This window comes from Ambystoma mexicanum, chromosome 2q (genome assembly GCF_040938575.1).
Source record: "Ambystoma mexicanum isolate Mex_15411 chromosome 2q, UKY_AmexF1_1, whole genome shotgun sequence".
NCBI classification, from domain to species: domain Eukaryota; kingdom Metazoa; phylum Chordata; class Amphibia; order Caudata; family Ambystomatidae; genus Ambystoma; species Ambystoma mexicanum.
The window spans coordinates 1,406,409,311-1,406,431,980 of record NC_090924.1 but is presented as its reverse complement, the minus strand read 5'-3'; the positions used below and the strand labels follow the sequence as shown (position 1 = coordinate 1,406,431,980).

General features: G+C 48.1%; 1 protein-coding gene across 7 annotated transcripts in view; it reads right to left on the bottom strand.

The window, feature by feature from the left end:
- The window catches only part of TBC1D5 (TBC1 domain family member 5), a 2,783,701-nt gene that overhangs the window by 465,214 nt on the left and 2,295,817 nt on the right, over positions 1 to 22,670 (bottom strand). For all 7 annotated transcript variants that reach the window (XM_069648897.1, XM_069648892.1, XM_069648893.1 and 4 more), the window contains one exon: positions 10,586 to 10,845. In XM_069648897.1, the coding sequence (XP_069504998.1) occupies positions 10,586 to 10,845 (260 nt within the window). The remainder of the gene's footprint in view (positions 1 to 10,585; positions 10,846 to 22,670) is intronic.

Here is a 22,670-nt window from a genome sequence, read left to right as displayed (position 1 = left end):
TGGCTGGGCGCTATATCCATAAAACAGTTGCGATTAGAAAACGTCAGGTGACCACTACCCCCATAATACACATACATTTTATTATTTGACCGATTCTGCCACTGTTGCCCTAGAGTAAAGCAATCCGAAGGAGGCAATACTGGTTATTCCATAGCTAACACCAAGATCCATACCATATGCATGTATCCCCTTCCTATTTGTAAATCACATAAGTGTCAACCTTGAAAACTTGAATCACGTCTTTGGTCAATCTGCAACAGTATACAATCTAATCTTTTAACGCATTGGGCCTCATTACGAGGTTGGAGGTAGTAATGGCACTATTAGCGCCATGACTACCACCTCCAATACTGGTACCGAGTCCGCCCGCGTTCAATGGGGACTTTCCGGTCTAGTCCGACCTTTGCGGGACCGGTAAATCCCCATTGAAAAAGACATTCCCCATTCCCATTTCAGCCCCCATAGGGCTCAATGGGAATCCGGAAAGCCGCTAATAAGGGTACCGCAAATTGCGGTACCGTTATTAGCTCTGAAGTCCCTTAATGGGCCCCGTCCATAACGCCTGGTAAAACCAGGCGTTAAGGAAGGGACCCGCTAAGGGACCTCGGAATAGGGCGCAAAGGGATTACTGGCACCAATGTCCTTAACGGTGCCCGGTATCCCTTTGCGTCCACCACGTAATGAGGCCCAATGAGTCAAACAACATACTGGAACATACCCAAGTAGGCCTGGACCCATGAGAGATTTATAATTTGTGCTCTGATCCATATGGTATGACCTAAACGCCTATACGGGTACCAACATCACCTTACCCCCCTGCCCCCAAGCCAAGATATAGCTCTGCATCATTAAACACAATGAGCTGCTAATCAAACAACTCCAGGAAACAGTACTGGGAAACAAACTGATGACCAGCAACACAACGAGAGGAAGAGGGAGTGGGACACCCACTTCTAACCAACCCTCAATAAAGTCAGTAACCTTTAAAACACAACATTATGGTTAGGTGGGCATCAATTTCCAAAATAGACAGGTGAATACCAAAGAATGACCAAAGTGCTCATGGGCAGGACTGCCTACTAGTGCATTAAATTATTAGGCAGTGTAGCAAAAAATCTTGAAAAAATATACAATTTTATTAATGTACATAATCATATAAAAACCAATGAACAGTAAAGAAATTGTTTTAAACCAACAAGGAAATGATGTAGATTGTTTCACAATACAGGAGAGTGTGATGCAATCACACTAAACAGTTTAACTCCTGGATTTCTACTCAACCATCAATCAACAGTGCAACACTAACAAGACAGTAGTTAAGTTGGTATAATGGGCTCTGTGACGCCCTCTAATGTCTGTGGTGTCAAAAAAGTGTGATATGCTTGTGCAACAACGCAAAATTCTTTAAAAAGTTTTACATGCAACACTTCACTCACTCTCACCATACCACTTCATACACATTCTCTCAACACAACTCATCCAACATGTTTCTTTCCAACAAACAAAAGTGCAAAATAAATGTAGGGAAATTTGTCAGGGAACTGTCCGGGGTAGTCAAAGCAAATACACAATAAACACTGTCAAGAGCAATAAGCACCATACGATCTGCTTAACACAAAAATACAGCCTATCTGATGGCTAAGGGACCTCGGAATAGGGCGCAAAGGGATTACTGGCACCAATGTCCTTAACGGTGCCCGGTATCCCTTTGCGTCCACCACGTAATGAGGCCCATTGAGTCAAACAACATACTGGAACATACCCAAGTAGGCCTGGACCCATGAGAGATTTATAATTTGTGCTCTGATCCATATGGTATGACCTAAACGCCTATACGGGTACCAACATCACCTTACCCCCCCCCTACCCCCAAGCCAAGAGATAGCTCTGCATCATTAAACACAATGAGCTGCTAATCAAACAACTCCAGGAAACAGTACTGGGAAACAAACGGATGACCAGCAACACAACGAGAGGAAGAGGGAGTGGGACACCCACTTCTAACCAACCCTCAATAAAGTCAGTAACCTTTAAAACACAACATTATGGTTAGGTGGGCATCAATTTCCAATATAGACAGGTGAATACCAAAGAATGACCAAAGTGCTCATGGGCAGGACTGCCTACTAGTGCATTAAATTATTAGGCAGTGTAGCAAAAAATCTTGAAAAAATATACAATTTTAGTAATGTACATAATCATATAAAAACCAATGAACAGTAAAGAAATTGTTTTAAACCAACAAGGAAATGAGGTAGATTGTTTCACAGTACAGGAGAGTGTGATGCAATCACACTAAACAGTTTAACTCCTGGATTTCTACTCAACCATCAATCAACAGTGCAAAACTAACAAGACAGTAGTTAAGTTGGTATAATGGGCTCTGTGACGCCCTCTAATGTCTGTGGTGTCAAAAAAGTGAGATACGCTTGTGCAAAAACGCAAAATTCTTTAAAAAGTTTTACATGCAACACTTCACTCACTCTCACCATACCACTTCATACACATTCTCTCAACACAACTCATCCAACATGTTTCTTTCCAACAAACAAAAGTGCAAAATAAATGTAGGGAAAATTTGTCAGGGAACTGTCCGGGGTAGTCAAAGCAAATACACAATAAACACTGTCAAGAGCAATAAGCACCATACGATCTGCTTAACACAAAAATACAGCCTATCTGATGGCTGCTTAATTTATACAATTTACAATCAGCAAAGAATGCCAACGGCAAAAAAACCAACACTACAGCACTAAGAGCTGATAGTGTTAAGTTGATGGCGCGTCCACGACGCAACACCTGGTGATTCCACGTATTCTGAAAAAGAGTAAAGAGAGAAAAATGACAATAAGGAACACTGTCCAGATGTCATGCCAGTCGCTGTCTAATTAACAGCCCCGGATCTACTAAATCATACCGGTGTGGCTTTAATAAGTGTAGCTAAATTAACACTAGGGAAAGTTTTAGGGAATTACAACAAATTGGAACAAAGACAATTCTGGGGCCATTCTCTTGATCAGATCTTACACATAGGATCAAACTGAGTTACTAAATTAGAGATGGCACTGTGTCGTAGCCCTTCACAGCTGTAGTATCCACTTACAAGTAGATAACAAATGGATGACACCATGCCTTCCGGACAGAACAGAAACCATCTAGCTAACTGAAGTAAAGGAGGCAGGACACATAAGTGGTATGCAGGAGCTTTATTCTGCGGCCCCCGGAGGTCGGACCTGCAGTAACTGACAAACGAGAATGTTCGTGTTCTCCAAGATCGAAGCTCGGTCACAGGGTTGTGTGGACCGCGCCATGTGTAACATAATATAACATCTCCCTTACTGGGAGAACAAAAAAACAGAGGAGAAAAGGGTGGGGGGTAAGGGGAGGAGGGGTGAACTAGGAGGAGGTAGGTAGGAGTACAAGGTATATGTCCAAACATTGTATGATGAAGTGCTGGTAGACGAAGGTGATTAGTAGTATATGAAATTGTTGTTGAAATTTTGGATGATTTTGAGATTTCTCTTCGACAGTCTACCACTTGAGGTCTCATCGGTATTTCTGTGTGATTCATTATCCTCCCGCTGACCGTGGTGTAGTGTTCCCGTGGGAGGGGAGTTTTTTCCTGGTGGAGTCTCGTATGTCGTGTGCTCTGAAGTACTGGGTCTGTGAATATCAGTTGTTATCTTTACGAGGTCATCTCCCGAACACTTCTTCCCATCATCTAATACGGCGGCTTTGCCTTGACAACGGATTACTCTTTGTGGGAATCTGAAATTGGTTTCGCCCTTGAGTGTCTTTTTTGGTTCCTTGACGCAGACCCAGTCTCCTTCTCGAATTTGCATTTCTCTTACAGCGTTTTTTGAGTCATAATATTTTTTGTACTTTGCCTGCTTCTCATGTACTCTTTTCTGAATTTGTTCTATGTCTAATTTAGCTTCTCCGCCATTCATGAAGATCCAAGCTGGTCTAAGACGGTTAGTTGCAGCTCTGCCTCGCATCATGATAAACGGCTCAATGTTGGTAGATGTGTGTGGCGTTGTTCTGTACGCACTCAGGGCTTCTTTGAGTGTTTCTCTCCATGGGAGAGTATTGGCGACAGCTAGTTGAATTATGCTCTTTACAAGACTGTTCATTCTCTCCACTAATCCGTTGGACATAGGATGGTACAAGGACGTGGTCACATGTTTGATGCATCCGTTTTTGAGGAATTCTTGAAATTCAGAAGATATGAACTGAGATCCGTTGTCCGAAACCACTTCTTTGGGATCCCCTTCTCTGCTAAATATTTCTGTCAGAAACTCTGCGACTTTTCTGGTGGTGACATTCGTTTCGGCAATTCCCCATTCCGTCCACTGGGAGGTATAGTCTACAAATACTATTATGTATATCTTCACTGCATCAATGTTTTCAAAAGGACCCATAATGTCTATGGCAATCTTTGACCAAACATTTTTGGGTGGCTCTATGATTTGAAGAGGGGTCTTCCTTAAATTTTTTGATGTGTCACTCATGGCGCAGGCAGAACAGTTTTTTACTGTCTCCTCAGCTTCTTTCCACATGTTCGGCCACCAGTAGTTGTTTCTCACTCTATTTTTTGTCAGACTTCTCCCTAAATTACCTTCATGGGCCAGCTCAAGCAGTTTTTTTCTGAGTGCTACGGGGGGGGGGTGATCAGCCTATCACCCCTGAAGATGTGTTTATCATCCATAGTTATCTCGTCTTTGATAGGTACGAATTCAGCAAGAGCTCGACTAGGTTCGACCCAGTCATTGACGATGGCCTTCCTGATTTCTTGTTGCTCTACGTCGGTGCTGGCGATGTTCACCCAGTCATCCTTGGGAATTGCCGGATTGAAAATAGCTATAATGTCCTCACCAGAGTGTTGAATTTCATCTTCTTGGTTAGTGGACAATCTGGAGAGGCAATCAGCCACTCGGTTTGAGGGACCAGGAGTATAACATACTTGGAGATTGTATTGCATGATGTCGAGGAACCAACGTCTAATCCTTGAAGAAATGAGGGGGGGTGTCTTTGACTGGAGGACGTTTACCAAAGGTTTGTGATCAGTCTTGAGTATTATGGGTAAGCCCCATATTAAGTACCTGAAGTGTTGAAAGATCCATTTCACCCCCAACGCTTCTCTCTCAATGGTGAAATAGTTTAGTTCTGCATCTCTGAGTACCCTTGAAGCAAAGGCGATGGTCACTATACTCCCTTTTTGTTGTTGCTCAAGGATTCTGCCAAGATCGGTCTTACTGGCGTCTACTGAGATGATCATTTTTGCTTTACAGTCAAACATCGCTAGCGCGGGAGCTTGATTGATGTTGGATTTGACTTCTTCAAACTCGTTCTTGCACTCTGTGGATCAAACAAACTTGGTAGCTTTTTTCATGCGGGTCCTCATGTGTTGTGTTTTGTTGGCATAGTTGCTTATAAATTTGGAATAGTATTCGGTCATGCCGAGAAAACTCTTGAGCTGGTCTTTGTTTTCAGGTTCAGCAATGTTTAATATGGCGTCCATGAGTTTTCTCTTGGGGCTGATCCCTTTGGCATCGGTGGAATGACCAAGAAAAGATACTGGATTGCATTTTATATCGCATTTCACCAATTTGAGAGTGAGCCCACTCTTTTGGATCACCTGGAGTACACCCATGAGTTTAGCATCGTGCTCGTCCTCCGTACTGGCTGATATGAGGATGTCGTCTTGAAAACAGTGTACACCGTCAAGACCTCCGAACAGGTGTGTCATTAACCTCTGGAATACCGCCGAGGCGAGACCGAAGGGCATCCTGTTGAACATGAACGCCCCCAAGGGTGTGTCAAACGACGTAAGGTTCTTTGAGGTCTCCTCCAGTGCAATCTGATGATAAGCTGACGAGAGGTCAAGAGTATTGAAGTACTTAGCTGGTTTCATGGTTGACAGAAGTTCAGATATATTGGGGAGGGGGTGTCTATCTACCCATATGTTTTTATTTAAGTCTCTCAAATCAACACACATCCTTATGGATTTGTCAGGCTTGCTTACTAGGACGATGGGAGTAAGCCACTCGGAGCTCTCTATGGGCTGGATGATATTTTCCTCACACAAGTGTGTGAGTTCCCTTCTCAGGGCTTCTTTGGTACCAAAAGGGATTCCTCGGACGCGATGGGCTACGGGAATAGCGCCCTTTTTCAAGACTATCCTGTGTTGAAAACCTTGGAGAAGTCCCACCTTATCAGTGAAGACTTTGGGAAATGTTTTGGCTAAGGTAGACTTGATGTTGGTGGACTATGTTGGTGGTATTACCCAGTACACTTAGAACAGGAATTTCTTCCCCAGGGTGGATTTTTATTTGCAAGGCGGCCTGTTCTTCCCACCCTACAACTGAAGAGCCGTTCTTGGCCACAAAATGTTTGCAATAAGTCTCCCTGTCGTGAAACTTGAGTCTCACCCATGTGTATCCAATTATCTCAATAGGAGTTTTTCTGTAGCCCGTGGCTCTCACCGGTGTGTGTCGCAAGTCTTGAATCTTCTTGGAGAGCGTTCCTAGAAACGTTTGGAAATCCACCATCGTACATAACATGTAGAGTAACATAAGCATCTAGCCTCTGCTCTTAAACCTACACATGGCCTCATTTATGAGGATGGACAAGTGACAGTTCCATGCCATTCTATGAACAGGAATTACTTTGGAATAATTACTTTGAAAAAACTAATCAAATTTTTGTTTGTTATTTGGGGGGTTCCCTCCCCAATGCCTCTTTCCGAATACTAGTACCACTACCCCCAAGTCTCCTCCAAACCCTTTTAGTCCATTACCCCAATCCCCTATAATTTCTTCGAAGGAATTACTTAGAAGTAAATTACTTAGAAGTCATTCCTGTCAGTAAAACAACGGGTTACGCAAGTGGCATTGCTTCACATGCAACAACTATGTGGACGACACAGAAATCCTTTCCCAACACACAGCCAACTGCCAATCACCACAGCCAACTGCCAACCACCAATACAGTAGCCAATCTCACAAGATGCCTCGCTCAAGTGAACTCAATGATGACGAAAAATTTGAAAAAGTTAATGGGAAATCATGATTTCCCTACTAACATATAATCGCACACAACAATCACAGGACCTGCAGTGATGAGCATTGGCACACAGACATCAAAAGTCACGAAGAACCTAAGACTCCTGAATGACAGCAGAGTAACCATGGAATCAATCCTTTGTTAAAAATATGTGCATCGCCTACACTCGATGAGACGGATAATTTCATTTCTTACCTTTGCTCACATCCCCTTCCCTTCCCAAACGGGACACTTGCAGCCTTGTTCTTATCAAGAATCGACTACATTAACAGCATATGCCTTGGCATCCTGGAACACCCACTAAAGAACATGCAAACAGTTCAGAACACTGCCATACAAATGCTAATGGTACCCAACCGGACATACCACATTACACCAACATTCAGAATGCTTCACTGGCTGCTGATCAAGAATACAATACACTTCAAAGTTCCTTGCTACACCCAAAGGTTTTTACTACACCCAAAGTTCTTTGCAACACCCACTGCGTTGTTCAGGGCGATGAAGCATAGTTCATTTAAGGAAAAACCTCATACCGCCAAAAATAAAAGCTAAGAACTGACAGCATTGCACTTCCAACAGATTCACATCACATCAGAAAAAGGCATGAAGGGTCCGCTTTCTCTATACTAAAAGCCAAACTCTGGAACTCAATTCCAAAGGGGATTTTCAGAATCCGGTCTCACCGAACCTTCAGTAAAACACTAAAAACCTGGATATTTACTAAAACATAGCAACCAAATGCCACTTGCCAATTAGATCACACTAAAGCCTGGCAGGAACTGCGGAAACAAACACAACCCTCTGACATACAGACTTGTACTACTGCCAATTAGGTTTTACTTTAGGATGCTATAGAAGGGCAGCCATAGAACTGCAGGCCAGGGCTTCAGACGGCAGGAAAGATCCACACGGCAGGTCAACTACTGAGAACCTGCAGAAAGAATCATCCTCGGAGTGAACCTTGTGCTAACTATCCTCCCTGGACTGAAGTCTAAGACCCCAGTGCAACTCAACTGCACAAAACCCTAACAAAGAACCATGCCCCGAGGCGCCATCATCACTGCAGCCCAACAATACTGAGCTCTGCAAACGCGTCTGGGTGGCGAAAGAGGCCACTAGGAACTGCCCGCAGGGTCACTCCTGATAGTCTTAATGCACCAACTACAAGGGGCCTACTGCTACATACATGGCGACAGGTGCACTGCATCGCGAGGAGTCCTGAGGGCCGCTTAGGAGTAGGCATTTCCAGTGGATCTGTTGCTATGCAGGTAACATATGCTGCTTGGAGTTGATACTCTGAGACTGGTCTCATAAACCCCCTCTGACAAGTCCTAATGGCCTTTCCTAAAGGGGTCACAGCAATATTGGCACTTTACCACCTTTGGTCAGAGGTGTTACCATGATTTATTTGGCACCGACAGCGCCATTGGGATAACCGCACTGGGTTCAAAAGGAGCAGAAAAGGATGCAGCAATCAATATTGGTACCAGCAGTGGTGCCTGGGTGGTGCTGCTTGAAGCTGGGTGAGTTCATCTGTGGTGAGCTGGGTGGTGCTGCTTGCGGCTGGGTGAGTTTAGCTGTGGTGCCTGTGTGGTGCTGCTTGCGGCTGGGTGAGTTCATCTGTGGTTCCTGTGTGGTGCTGCTTGCGACGGGGTGAGTTAATCTATGGTGCCTGTGTGGTGGGTGAGTTCATCTGTGGTGCCTGTGTGGTGCTGCTTGAAGCTGGGTGAGTTAATCTGTGGTGCCTGTGTGGTGCTGCTTGCAGCTGGGTGAGTTCATCTTCGGTGCCTTCTGTGATGGGCTGCTTCAATGTTAGAAGCAGAACACCTGCCCCTGCAGGAGGTACTTTGTAATGTTGTCTCCCTGTGGGTCCAGAATGTGGGAGGCGGTACAGAGGGAGCCGAGATGGGTCCTGCTCATTGACACTCACACAAGGAACTGCTCCTGGATGGAGTCACCTCTGGTGTCTGCAGGATGACACATTCTCAAAGGGTGGGATGTCTCTGGATGGCGTTTCACTCCTGGGTAGTTATTGTTGACTTCAACTGAGAGGTTCTTTGTGATACTGCCAAAGTGGCACCTACCCCGAGCAGTCCTTGTGATGATGGCACAATGGTGTGGGCTGTCTGAGGTTTTACTCCTGGGCATGTATTGTTGCCGTGCGTACCCTGAGAGGCTCTTTGTAATACTCCCACTATTGAGTTTGTGCCTGGAAGAGCCCTTTTGATGATTACAGAATAGTGCTAGCTAACTTGCTCAAACGCCAAAAATGTCATGTGGTCCTCCCTTCCCCAATGTAACTTGTTTCCATTGGTTCTCACCCCCGGCTGTAATTGTGCTCCTCCATGTTGTACTGTCATTTTGGTCCCTGGGTGTTCCGCCCCAGTAGGATGTTTGCACAGTTATACTGGCTATACAACTAAGTGACCTTGTGGGTCTTGACTCCTACTGCCTTCATAAACCTGCTAAAATTCTACCTTCCTTCATGTGCTATGCAGGCATTGGCCTATTTGGCCTAAAACAATTGACCTAATGACCAATTTGATCACATTTTGCATGGGTGATTTGGCCTCCAGGGAAATTTGGTCGCATATATTGCAAAATACCAACCCTGGAGAGCGGGGTTTCTGGGGGTGTCCCCTGCTCCCCATGTTTGATACTTTGCAATTTTGGGGGTTCAGCAGTGTCCCCCGCTTCCTTCAAATTGGAGGCGGGGGGGATTAAAAAATGAATGTGCATGTAAATTGGGCCTCGATAGATAAATCGCGGTCAGTTTGACGAAATCAAAATAAATTCGGTCAAACACACCCAAACCGCTATGCACATTCACTGTTCCATCCTGCATTTGAGCACTGCTTCCACTGTGCACAGGAACCATCAGAACTGTACACATGTCTCCTGCCAGCCCGCGCATCCTCATACTCTGGACACACGAGGCTCCCTACTGAATAAGGAAAACCTCAAGAGCCCTTGACGCAATCCAGCAGCCCGTAGAATCCGGGGAAGTCCAAGCTGCATGCATAAACGCAACAGCAAAGCTATGTTCCATTTTCCCCTCTGTCCTTGCAAACCAAAAGCAACAAGCTTAACTTGTAGATCCCATAGCCACAAGGGACCGGTACAAGTGGTTCCAGTATACAACCCATGTACATAGCATATATAACATGACCCCAGCATTGGACAACGTCAGAGATGGCCTCCAGAAATGGATCCTATACTCTACATGAGGGCCGGCAAGTCACATTCATAAACAAATGCACACATCTGGTTTTTAATCTTAACACAAAATGTGGGGCCTGTGAGTGACTCCCTGCTTCCTAGGCTAGCGTGGCTACAAACAGGAAGCATTTCACATTCCGTGGTGATGGTCCCTGCAAATCAGGATCACGCGCCGGTGTTGAGTGCTGCCCACCTCTCCTTCTTGGCCTGTGAATTGGGTCAGATGCATCGCCTCATTCACATCCCTTAATGTTGTGCTGCACCCCGCGGCACCCAGAGAACCCTGAAGATCCCTTACCTTTGCTAAGGTGCACCGGCATGCTCTCGGACTTCACCATGCGGGGCAGCATTGGCTGTGGTGGTCTGTAATGCTGTGGCGGGAGCTCCGTTGCGCTCCTGCTGGGCATGGTGGTGGAACCAGTGCTAAAGCCGCCATGAGTAGGGGCCACCGGACCCATGACACCGCCCGCTATCGCTGGGGCAATCAGCTTCCGTCCAAAACTGAGCAGGCTGCTGGATACTTTGTTAATGTTCAGAGGTGGCACTTTGGTATTGGCACTAGAAGTAGAAGGAGCAAAGTCAGATATTTTACCAGCAGACAAAGCCATTCAATACCTTAAAATGCAGAGATTGGGTCTAAACAGACACGACTAGGGTCATATTTTGACAAATGGACCTTCCCTGTCTTTTCATGCTGAACACGTATTCCCTAACCCTTCAAAAGCTGATCCATCCTAACCTAAACCTATGCATTGCTTTATCTTCAGAGGAAAACAGTGACCAACTTAACAACAACCGAAAACACAACCTGTGAGGACACAGTGGTGGCCTCATTGGGTTTGCTCTGCACTGGCTTCAACTAATGCTAAACTAAGACTATTAAGCTTTCCAGATGAATGTTTCCCGTTTATTGTACAGCAGCAATAAACTCAGCCAAATCACCCCTCAAAGCGGTTCCACCTGCATTTGTCAGGCCTATAACCGTGAGCCCAAACAGCATGTCAATATCTGATCATCAGATGCAGTACCAGGAAACATGCAAGGTGCGGAGAAAGGTACTTGAAACTCTACTTGCTCTTGGTTTCTGGTACCCTATGCCTGGCGTTTACACTGCCACGGTTAGAGAAAGCCATATAACCTCCTCTTTCCAACCACTCTCCTGGTGTTTGTATAATATGATGGAGACCCCTGTGAACACATTTTACCTCTTACTCCACTCCTCTTTCTGGATCATGTGCTCTGTCCCATCCAAGTTAATTCTGCCACACCAGAATAACAAGTAACTTGACTTTGATCAAGTTTTTGAAGATTGATATGAGCTGGTTCCCAAAGATAGTTCATCTTTTGATCATATATTTTGTGGACGATCGAGGGGCTGAAAGGAGGCCGAATGGGAGAACCGCAAATTGTTAATGAGTGCCCCCACCCCACAAAACAAAGGCACTTTCAATGTTTGGGATGAATCGGGACACGGGCATAGGGGTCCCTTTGGTCTAAAGAGATGAGTCAGTCTTGCAATCCCAAACCTGAAGGATTTGGGTGAGGGTCACCACCTTGAACTTGTCCTTCCACAGATGCTAGTTAAAGAGCATCAGATCTAAAACAGGGCAGAGATCCCCCCCCATTCATTTCTGAGCCAGTCGAGAGGGGGCATGGCATGGGAAAGGGGGCTGTTGCATGGCTTTTGCAGAAATGGAGGCAGTAGTCAGGCTCAACACTGTGCAGCAGGGGCAGTGGTCTGATGTCGTCCCATTTTCTTTCCCTCAACACTGACAAGACTGAAGTGCTTTTCTTCCCTCCCAACACTCTCTCACCTTCCCCTCCGCCCTTCATCCACTTTCCCCCTTCCAATCTCCCCATCTCGACCCACGCCTGCAACCTTGGCCTCCATATTGACTCCTCGCTCTCCTTCTCTAACCACATCTCTCTAACCTCTCGTGCCTGTCGGCAGCACCTCTTCAACATCCGCAAGATCCGCTCCTCCCTCACCTTTCACGCTTCTAAACTCCTAATCTCCTCCCTTATTTTCTCCCGTCTCTTCTACTGCTCCTCTCTTCTCTTTGGACTCCCTGTCTCTCACCTGACGCCCCTAAAATCCATCTACCACTCCCCTATCCGCACTCTATGTCTTCTTGGCCCTCGAGACTCTCTCTCTACCTCACTCTCTCAACTTGGCTGGCTCCCCCTCCTCTCACAATTGAAATTTCAATTCCTCTGCCTTGTCTACAAATCTCTCCATGACCTCGCCCCCCCATCTCTCCTCCTTCCTCTCATTTTACTCTCCCTCCCGCTATCTCTGCTCAGCCGATCTCTACCTTCTCACTGTGCCCCCAGCCCCTTGTGCCTCCTCACGCTTCCGCTCCTTGTAACTCCTGGCCCCCCCTCCACTGGAACTCCTTATCTCTCTATCTGCTCCACCCCCACCTACCATTCTTTACGCTCCACCCTGAAAGCCCTTCTTCTCCACTCCCCCTGACTCTCCTTCCCTACCTCTCTCCCCCTCAAACCCTGCCCACCCTTCCCTTCCCCTCCCGCCTCCTCACGTTGACCTCATTGGATACTGTAACCACCATAGTGTGTAGGAGGTCACCTGGGGGCTCCCCACTTCCCCTAACCCCTTCCGACTCCCTCCGCTGAGTAAATTGTTCTAGATACTGTTCCACTGGTTTGTTTCACGTTTGTAAATTTTGCTTCATTCATTAATGTATCTGTTATTCTGTAAAGCGCTTTGGTTTAAAGCGCTATATAAACTCAATAAACAAACATGATATAGCCTCCCACTGGTTGTAGCAAACCCTTATCCTGCACCCAACAGACCACTTGTTAGGTAACGAGATGCTTTGCGGCCAGAATTCTAAAGGCACTGACTTAAGTGGTACATTCCAGCCCACATGCCACTGGCGGGGTCAATTAGCAGATACCTTGTTGATGCAGAGTTTGCTGACCATGACTAGTCCCTCATCCCCATTGGGAAGAAAAGGGAGAAAGCGTAGTGAAGAAAGTGACCCCCCTCCCCCAAAAAGAAAGATGATGCAGCATAGGGTCCTGAAAAGCTTCAAAGTTCTAGGAGGTCGTCTGCCCGACTGCCAAACACGTTGAGACCATCAAAAGACGCGCATCAGTTTCGCCTGCACACCCAGGCTCAACTGCCCGCTCTCACCCATGAGTGAGGCCTTACTACTGCCCAGTAGATAGTGGCATGCAGGCCAGGTTGGAGGTTACGCTTCGAAGTTTCCAGGGTACCATCAACCAATTGCTGAAAAGGAGGCTGCATGTCTGGATGCAGGTGTATTGCCTCCTCACTTGCCACGTCCCAAAGGAAGTGGGAGTATCTTCCCATTACACACGTGCTGTTGATGGAACTCGGCAGTAGGCTGACAAGGCGGCCACGGGACAGGGCCCTGCTGTAGTGGCCTGGACCACTAAGCTTTCAGTGGGGGGCGGGGTGAAATGAACAGCTGTGACAGTGTTTGATTTGTGTGCGCCGTCATGCATTGCATCGGCACAACAAACCACAGCAGCCCTTTGCCTGCAGGACATTGCAACACGTGCTTCTGCTGTATTTCTAAAAGGGGTAGCAGTCAAGAGGGTAGTGAAAAAGGCAGTTTGGGAAAGGGTGGAAGTGGGGGTGGTTGCAATGGGAGGTATCTGGGGCTGGACCTGAAACAAACACAGCAATAACAACATGTGGTGAAGTGCCCTTCCCGATGGCACGTCATAGATCTACCAGACACACTTGGTACCTTTTCTCGATCAAGTACAGAGGGATCCAACTATTCTCCAATGGTGTAATTTCCCCATAGAAATCCCTGAAATTAACAGCAGGCAAGTGACAAAAATGTCCTCAAAATGCACCGTATAAGTAAGTAGGATTATCTGTTGGGACTCAACATGAGGCACCCAGATCTTACTTGGGAGGAAAACATCAGACCTGTGTGGATGGCGACACAGTGGCCGTGCGAGAATGTGGCAACAGGGGCAAGGGCATCTCTGACGTTGGCTCCCTCTGCAGTACATTTGGAACAGAGGCTTTGTGCATGTAAGGGCAAGTCCAAGGCTGGCCTGTGCCTTCCTGTGGAGGGACAGCAGGGCCTGAGGTTGGTTACAGCAAGGGAGGCCGGAGCTGCTGTAACACCTTCATCACAGCCCCCCTGGAGTCCTCCCATTACTCTAGAATGGATGATGAGGCAGGGAGTACGCAGTGACCCCAACTTCTGCTCCAGTTTCTTCTTCTCCCATCGATTCTTTTTCACCGCTTGATCAAATTCAAAATGTTGCTACCCATTCAGTGCACAATCTCCCACACCACTCTCCCACCTGTACTCAAGTCTATACGGAACACTTTACTTACCTGTAACTCCGTTCTCCAGCATGGGTCCGTCATGGATTCACATGCTCATGAATATTCCCAGGCTGGGAATCCTCGGTAAAAAGAAAACAGTTTCGCTTTAGCTTGAAAACTGCCTTTCTCCTCTAAACCAATCGCTGCCTTCTGGGTCATACTGCCCCCATCCAATGCCAGTCCTCACCCTAAGCTCCACCCGTGGTGGCCATCTTCAGATTTTTACGCCACCCTTCAGTGTTGAGAGTCTTCTTCCTGCTCTCCGAACTAGTTTGTTCATCTTTTGAGTTTTTCTGCATATGTCGACACATTTTATGCCCGACTCATCGTTTGACCGACTCATCGTTTGACCGAAGGTCGATTACCGGCAGCAGGGACCTGCAGTCGGACGAAGATCATCATACATTGCCGATCTTTCATCGAACTTTCGGGAAGGCCCAGGCTTGGCCTACATCAGCCCTTTCCACCATGTCCGAGGAGAAGAGGTGCCTCTTCAAACTCTGCATGAAGTGTGGATTAAGGAATGTGTACATCGAGGATCGACATCATAAATGTCTGTATTGCCTGCATCCGGACCATGATGAGGAAAGATGCTAGGTCTGCCACAGGTTTTCGATCAAAACCAAGAAGGATCGCTGCAGCAGTCTGGCAGGGTGGCTGAAGTCAGGGAAGGCCTCTGACTCTGCTTCCGGGCACAGTCATAACTCACTTAGGACTGGCTGGTCCCACGAGCGAACTCCCTCGGAAAAGAGGTTGCATTCCTTTGAGGACGCCCAGCCCAAAAGAAGACCATGCTCTATGACGCTAGTCCCAATGGGTTCGCAGCAGATTCGGGTCCCAGATCTGGGAGGACGAGTTTGCTGTCACTAACCACTTCATCAGCGAGCCTACCTGCGAGGGGGGCACCCTCTAAGAACAAGTCCCAGATTCCTTCAAAACTCTGCTTACCATTGGCGGACAGGTAGACGAAGGAGAAATCTAGACTTCATCGGCTGCTCAGCCTCCCAAAGCAACTTCATCATTGACTAGCACGACGCAGTCGACAAAAGCTCCTACTATCAACCCGTCGACGACCTCATTGACAATCATCACGTCTTCGTTGAAGCAGGGCCTGGCCTCGAAGGTGGTGTCCGCGGTCACAACGGCGACCACTGCTCGAGTGTCCTTATAACCACCACAGCGTGAAGCAGCTACGGCAGTGGTGACTAAGGCAATGGGCTCCTCAGGGATGGGGTCAACTCCCCTCGCCACTGTGCTCCAGAAGTCTCCAGAGAAGGAAAGGAGTAGGATCCCTCCTGCTGACTGTAAGAAGGGTACAGGCCCACGTGGCGCTACAGAGAAGCCAGTGCAGATTTATACAAGCTCTGAGGCAGGCGCTGATAATCTCCCTGATGACTAATATTCGACCACGAAGGAGGTTGTGGGAATAGGGGGTCCCCCACAGGATGAGACTTGTTCTACCCGATGCCAGAGGAGGCACATCAGCCCAGACCCTATGCTGCTCACTCCTTTCACTGCTCAGCCAAGGGACAGGTCATTTGACATTCTAACGACGCTGCACACACTAGTGTTGGAGATCCTGCAGAGGATGCCCCCTACACCGTCCCATCTTGTTATCCCCCCCGCCACACAAGGCCTCCAGCCGGGAGCCCATCTCGGCGCAAGCGTTAGTCTAAGGACCTAGCTGGCCCAAGGTGTCCACCGACATCTCCTCCACCTCGCAATTTAACTCCAACTGTGGAGCCGACACCGCACACTGACACAGGCACAGATACGGCTACTACGGAGACGGACACCGACGATGACGAGGACTCTGTACCAGCTAACGGGGAACCGCTGGGCGCGGACGAGCCCCACAGGGTTTCTCCACCGGATGAGGTTGGCTCTTTTCACGCCATGATGTCCAGGGCTTCGGAAATGTTTCCATCTGGTTCCTGAGGAGACTAAAAAGGAGGGATTCCTCTACTGACAAGTCCAGTTGGAAAACCATCATGTCTGTCACCTTTCTAGATGAAATCTGGGAGGTGGTCTTGGCACTGATGAAGACTCTGAGCAACGCTTCACCCAAATGGGATAGACTTGAGAAGAAGTACAGGGTCCCGGACTCGGCCCACAAGTGCTTGAGGTCCCAGCCTTCTCCTGACCCAGTGGTCTCTGCAGCAGCAGGGAAGCGCTCGGCGCACCTCTCATCTGCATTCATGGTGCCCCCGGACCAGGAGGGGAAGAATCTGGACGCGATGGGATGGAGGATTATTTGTACTGCAGTCTCCACCATTAAGGCCATTAATTCCCTGGCTATTCTGTCCCGCTGTGACCGAGAAATGTGGTATAAACTGGGCCCTATTCTGGACTTTCTGCCTGAAGATCAGAAAGTTGAGGCCCTGGCCCTGTTCCAGGAGGGGGAGATGGTCTCAGACCATGCCATTACAGTGCCGGTGGACAATACAAACACAGGGTTCCGCCAAATTGGCAAAAGGATATCTGTTCATCGACCAGGATGGCTAAAGGCCACAACCTCAGTCCGGACATTTAGTGCAAAGTGCTGGATATGCCGTTTGATGGAAAAAAGACACAGCGCCGGCCATCCTTTTGTTCCTTGAGAGAGCAGTCTGGCAGGTCCTCCAAAGAGTATACAACCCCTTATCGACAGCCTTCCCGCCCCACAGCTCAAGAGGCATACGATGGCCACTTGCAGGCATACAGTGGTCTGACTGAAGTCTTCCAAAAAGTGCAACTCTTGGTACGACTCTGATCTGGCAGCCCTTAAACGCAAATGTAGGGCAGCTGAACGGAAATGGGATGCGCAAGGCGGACCCTCTGACAAACTGGCCTGTCACTTAATTCAAAGGCAATATCGACTCTGCATCCACAGCAAGAAAATAGTTTTTATTCAAGCCTGCATATCCGCGGCATCTAACAACATGGCCAAACTTTTCAAAGTCTGTAAGGAACTGGTCACTCCTGCAGCAGCCTCCTTCTCTGTCACACCCACCCAGGACCATTGCTCAGCCCTGGTTTCTGACTTTTCTGCAAAAACCCACAACATCCTTTCCTCCCTCACTTCCACACCAAATCATATACCAACACCCTGGGAGCCTCCCTTGGTCCCTCCACCACTTCTCTCTTCTCTCACTCCCATTACACCTGATGAGGTCACCAGACAAGTCGAGGTCTATGAAGGCCTTCTCTAAACAGGTGGACCCCTGCCTCTCCAAAACCATTAAGGACAACATTGACTCTCTCGCCCCAGCCTTGGCTGATCTCTGCAATCTCTCTTTTGCCACTGGAGTTTTTCCAACATCCTTAAGCACTCCCTCTTCCGACCCATCCATTCCGGCAAACTGTCGCCCCATCTCTATCACCCCTTTCCTGGGCAAACGTCTGGAGAATCTGGCTCTCAGCTCAACCTTCACACTGAATCTGCTGGCTTCCTCCACGAACATCAGTCTGGCTTTAGAGTATCAAGAGGCACAGAAACTGCTCTGCTGAACACCCATGAAGACCTGCTCGCAAATCTTGACACCAACACTCCCTTATGTCCTCATTCTTCTTGCCGACTCCTCTGCCTTTGACACAGTAAACCACAACATACCGATTGCACGTCTGCGTGACACCCTAGGAATCACCAGCCAGGCTCTGGCGTGCTTAACCTCCTTCCTGTCCGACCGCCCATCCCAGGTGGATCTTGGACCCTTTCTCTCCACTATCACACTCTCAACCTGAGGCGTCCCCCAGGGATCTACCATTTCCCCCTGGTTCTTCAATGTCTACATGGCTGCCCTGGCACGTGAGAATGCCAGTTTCACCTCTATTTTCCAGTGTTATGAAGATGACAGGCAACTCTCCTTCAGGCTACCCTCAGCCACCTCCTCTAATGCGCTCATATTTGACTGTATCCACAATTCAGTCATGGTTTGCTGCAAACAACCTATGCCTCAATGCCCGTGAGACAGATTGTTCGATATGGAACTCCTGCTCCCGCTTTTCCACTCTCACTCTGGCCGGCCTCCCTTGGACCTGCGCCCCCACCCACATGCGAGGCAAAAAACCTTGGGGTCATCTTAGACTCCACTCTCTCCTTCTCTGCTCACATTTCGGACATCTCTAAAAAGTCCAACTACCAGCTTCACCTCCTTAGAGTACTCTCCCTTTTCTCACCTTCCCCCAGGGGCTCGCTGTCTCCAGAGCCCTGGTTGTCTCAAGGCACGACTACTGCAACAGCCTCTTTCTCAACCTCCCTGCCTCTGCTCGGCGCCCTCTGCAACTCATCCAGAACAGAACCGTGAGACCTATCCTTGGCCTCAGGCCCAGAGACCGCATTTATCCGGTATTGAAATCCCTCCACTGGCTCCCCGTGGCTGCAAGGATCAAGCTCAAGACTCTTTGCATTGTCCACAAGTCTTTCTGGGGCCTGAGACCCACCTATCTTCACAGTTGCCTTCCTAAATACTGTCCATCCCGAGCCCTCGGCTCATCTACCTCCAACCTTCTGCGTGTGAGCCAGTTCTCTAACCAGAGATTTGGAGGGAGATCTTTATCCTCAGCAGAGGCCTCCCTCTGGAATAGCCTCCCTGCCGTCGTCCGTCTTGAGTCTGATCTCCTTACGTTCCGGAAACTCCTTATGACATTCCTCTTCCCTTATTTCACTCTCCCTCTACCCGGCTAACCTCCCTCTCATCTCTATCCCACTCACCCTCTCCACACAGCATACCAACTGGCCGCCGGGAGTACCTCAGAGTCTGACAGGTCCCTGGCACCCTCGCCAGTCCTCCAGCACTTGCCTCAGGGCGTGCACTTGCCTCATTGCTACTGCACTCGGTCAATTACCCATTGAAAATGGCATCTCTCAGCACTTGTATCTGAATGGTTATTAGATATCATGTTAATAAATCTTCTGATTATTTTATATGTAGATTTACGTCAAGTGCCACCGTGCTGGGCACTATACGTATATGCAAAGAAAAGAGACAAAGACTTATTGCTGATCACCCTAATGCCCACGAGTGGTTTGTTAGTTCAAGTAAGTCAGTTTATACGTTACTCAAAGTACTTCAAGTAAAGGAGATTTGGTCATTCCATCTCGTATGAGTCAAAAGAATATATTTAATTCAAAAATATGTTTTAAAATTAGTAGCAAAACCAAGAATAGGCCTATGCATTTCGGACCAAGCGTCCTTCGTCAGGGCCTTGTACCATCACCTGTCAAAAATAATCCTTGTGTTTCACACATGGGGAAATCAATCCATGCAAGCACAGTATCAGAATTAGGCATAGCAATATATCATGTAACTCCCACAGTGAGTGCCACATAGTTATGATTTACAATCACATGTGCATAATCCACTCACAGGGCGCCCACCAAGTAGCACAAGACACACATCAACATTGAACATATAGTGAACATTTCGCTTTTCATCAATATACAAGGTCGCATGTGTTACTTACATTGCACCAGGAGCATGTTAAACATTAATGTCATCATGGCTTGACCATAACGTGCATTACTGCATATGATACCGATCAGCACATCAATTCATTCGTCACATTCCCAAATGCTACTGCCCACACCCGGAGCACTTAGTTAGCCCAAGTATTTGTGCTTTGTCGCGATCACCCGTGTCTGAAAGGTATACTGCCGGTAAGAACAAATTGTCATGCTTCTAGTAAAAAGCGAGGTGGTTATCAGCCCAATATGGAATAAGTATGTGATCGTTCGGGTTCTCTTTGTGCGCCTCTTAGTATAAGGGAATGTGACACCCGGTGCATTTCCTTTGATTATATTGTGGCAATTGCCGCAACTCAAACACGGGAAGGTTCCTTGGCTTCTCTGGTCCTCTTGGTGGTGTTTTGTTTGACTTCTCTTGTGCTGACCAATAAATCTCTTAGGCTGCTGCTTCTTTGGTAAGCAAAGACTGGTTGTGGTGTGAATAATTCTTTTGTTCGATTGTCACTGAAAAGGATCCTCCAATGCTTTGTGATGCATTTTTTTACTTGGGCTCTCTGGGTTGAAAAGCGGGAGACGTACACTACTGTAGGGACTGCTGGTTTGGTTTTTGTCTGTAAGAGGTTTTCGCATGACCGTGTGCTGACCTTTACGATTGCTTCCTGCAGATCCTTATCAGGATACCCTCCTTGTTGAAGTTTCTTCTTTAGTTTTTCTAATTCAAAGTTGCTCTCCTCCAGGGGTGGGGGGAAGTGCAGTGCAAGGGATAATAGAATAACAAGATAAATAAACAGCCAGCAGGTGGCAAGTGCAGGGTGAGTGCAGACATAAGTGCTAGTGGGGGCGACTGTAGGGATACAGAAAACAGTCCACAGGTGCAGGGGTTGCGAGGGAGGCAGTGCAGGTGTGCATCTGGCAGGGCTAGGGCCCGAGATCAGATGGGTGGACCAGTGCAGTCTCAGTAACAGCCAAGACTTTAGCAGGGGAGAGGGGGAGAGAAAGTGAAAGCAAAGAGGAGGGCTTTCAGGTGCTTCCGGAACGGAAGATGGTTCTCCTCAAGCTTCAGGGAAGCAGGGAGGCTGTTCCAGAGGGGCCCCCAGCCGAAGAGAGAGATCTGCCACCAACTCGTTGCTTGGAGAAGCGACTGACCCTGAGGGAGTTGGAGGCGGATGAGCGAAGAGCTCGAGAGGGGAGATATCTAGGAAGAGAGAGTTGAAGGTATTGAGACCCCAGACCCCAGAAGGCCTTGTGGACAATGCAGAGGGCTTTGAACTTAATCCTTGCAGCCACTGGCAGCCAGTGCAGAGATTTCAGTCCTGGAGAGATACGATCCCTGGGCTTGATGCCAAGGACAAGTCTTGCAGTCCTGTTCTGGATGAGTTGCAGAGGGCATAGAGTGGAAGCAGGCAGATTTAGAAAGAGGCTGTTGCAATAGTCCAGCCTAGAGAGAACCAGAGCTCTAGAGACAGTGAGCTTCTGGGGGAAGGAGAGGAAAGGAAGAATACCTCTGAGGAGGTGCAGCTGGTAGTGTGACTTCTTAGAGATGACAGAGATGCGAGGCGAGAAAGAGTGTGGAGTCCAAGATGACCCCAAGGTTTTTAGCCTTGCAGGTGGGAGTGGGAAGAGGGCCAAGAGAGGCCGGCCAGATAGCTACAGGAAAGGAGGGAGTGGGTGTGCCGATGAGGAGAATCTCAGTCTTACGGGCATTAAGGCAGAGGTCATTGGCGGCGCACCACTCCTGGATAGAAGACAGTCAGAGATGAGAGACGGAGAAGATGTGGCCGAAGGTAGCCTGAAAATGAGCCAAGTGTCATCTGCATAACACTGAAAGTTGGGGCAGAGAGCAGCCATGCGGTGGGCAAGGAGTGCCAGGTATTGGTTGAACAGCCAGGGAGAGAGGTTAGTCCCCTGGGGGACACCACAGGTAGAGAAGAAGATAGCGGAGAGGAATTATCCTAGTTGGACGTGGGATGGTCAGTCAGAGAGGAAGGAAGTCAGCCACACCAGGGCCTGACCGGTGATCACTAGGTTATCACAGACACAATTAAGCAGGATGGCATGTTTGACGGTGTCGAAGGCAGAAGAGAGTTCAAGCAAGATGAGGACACAGGGGGTGTTCGAGTCAAGGTTGGAGAGCAGGTCTTCACAGATGTTCAGGAGAGCAGTTGCCGTGCTTCTGGCAGCTCTGATGCCAGACTGATGGTCATGAAGACAACCAACAGATTCAGTGCAAAGATTTAGCTGGGAGATGGGCAGTTTCTCCAGGAGCTTGTCCAGGAAGGGAGTGATGGAGATTGGACGATAGTTAGCCAGGCAAGAGGGATCGGCAGAGGGTTTCTCAAGAAGACAGTGCACAAGGGAGTGCTTCAGGGGGGAAGGAAAGACTCCAGTGGCAAAGGAGTGGTTGCAGAAGTCAGCCAGGGCAGGGGCAAGGGTGTCAATGTGGTCCTTGATGGTTTTGGAGGATCAGACTTGTCTAGAAACCTCGTCTGCAGAGAACAGGGGAAAGGCGGAGAAGGAGGGAGAAGGGGTGGCTGTAGAAGGGCCAGAAGAAGAACAGTATAGGGAGGGGAGAGAAGGACAGTAACTTATTACGAT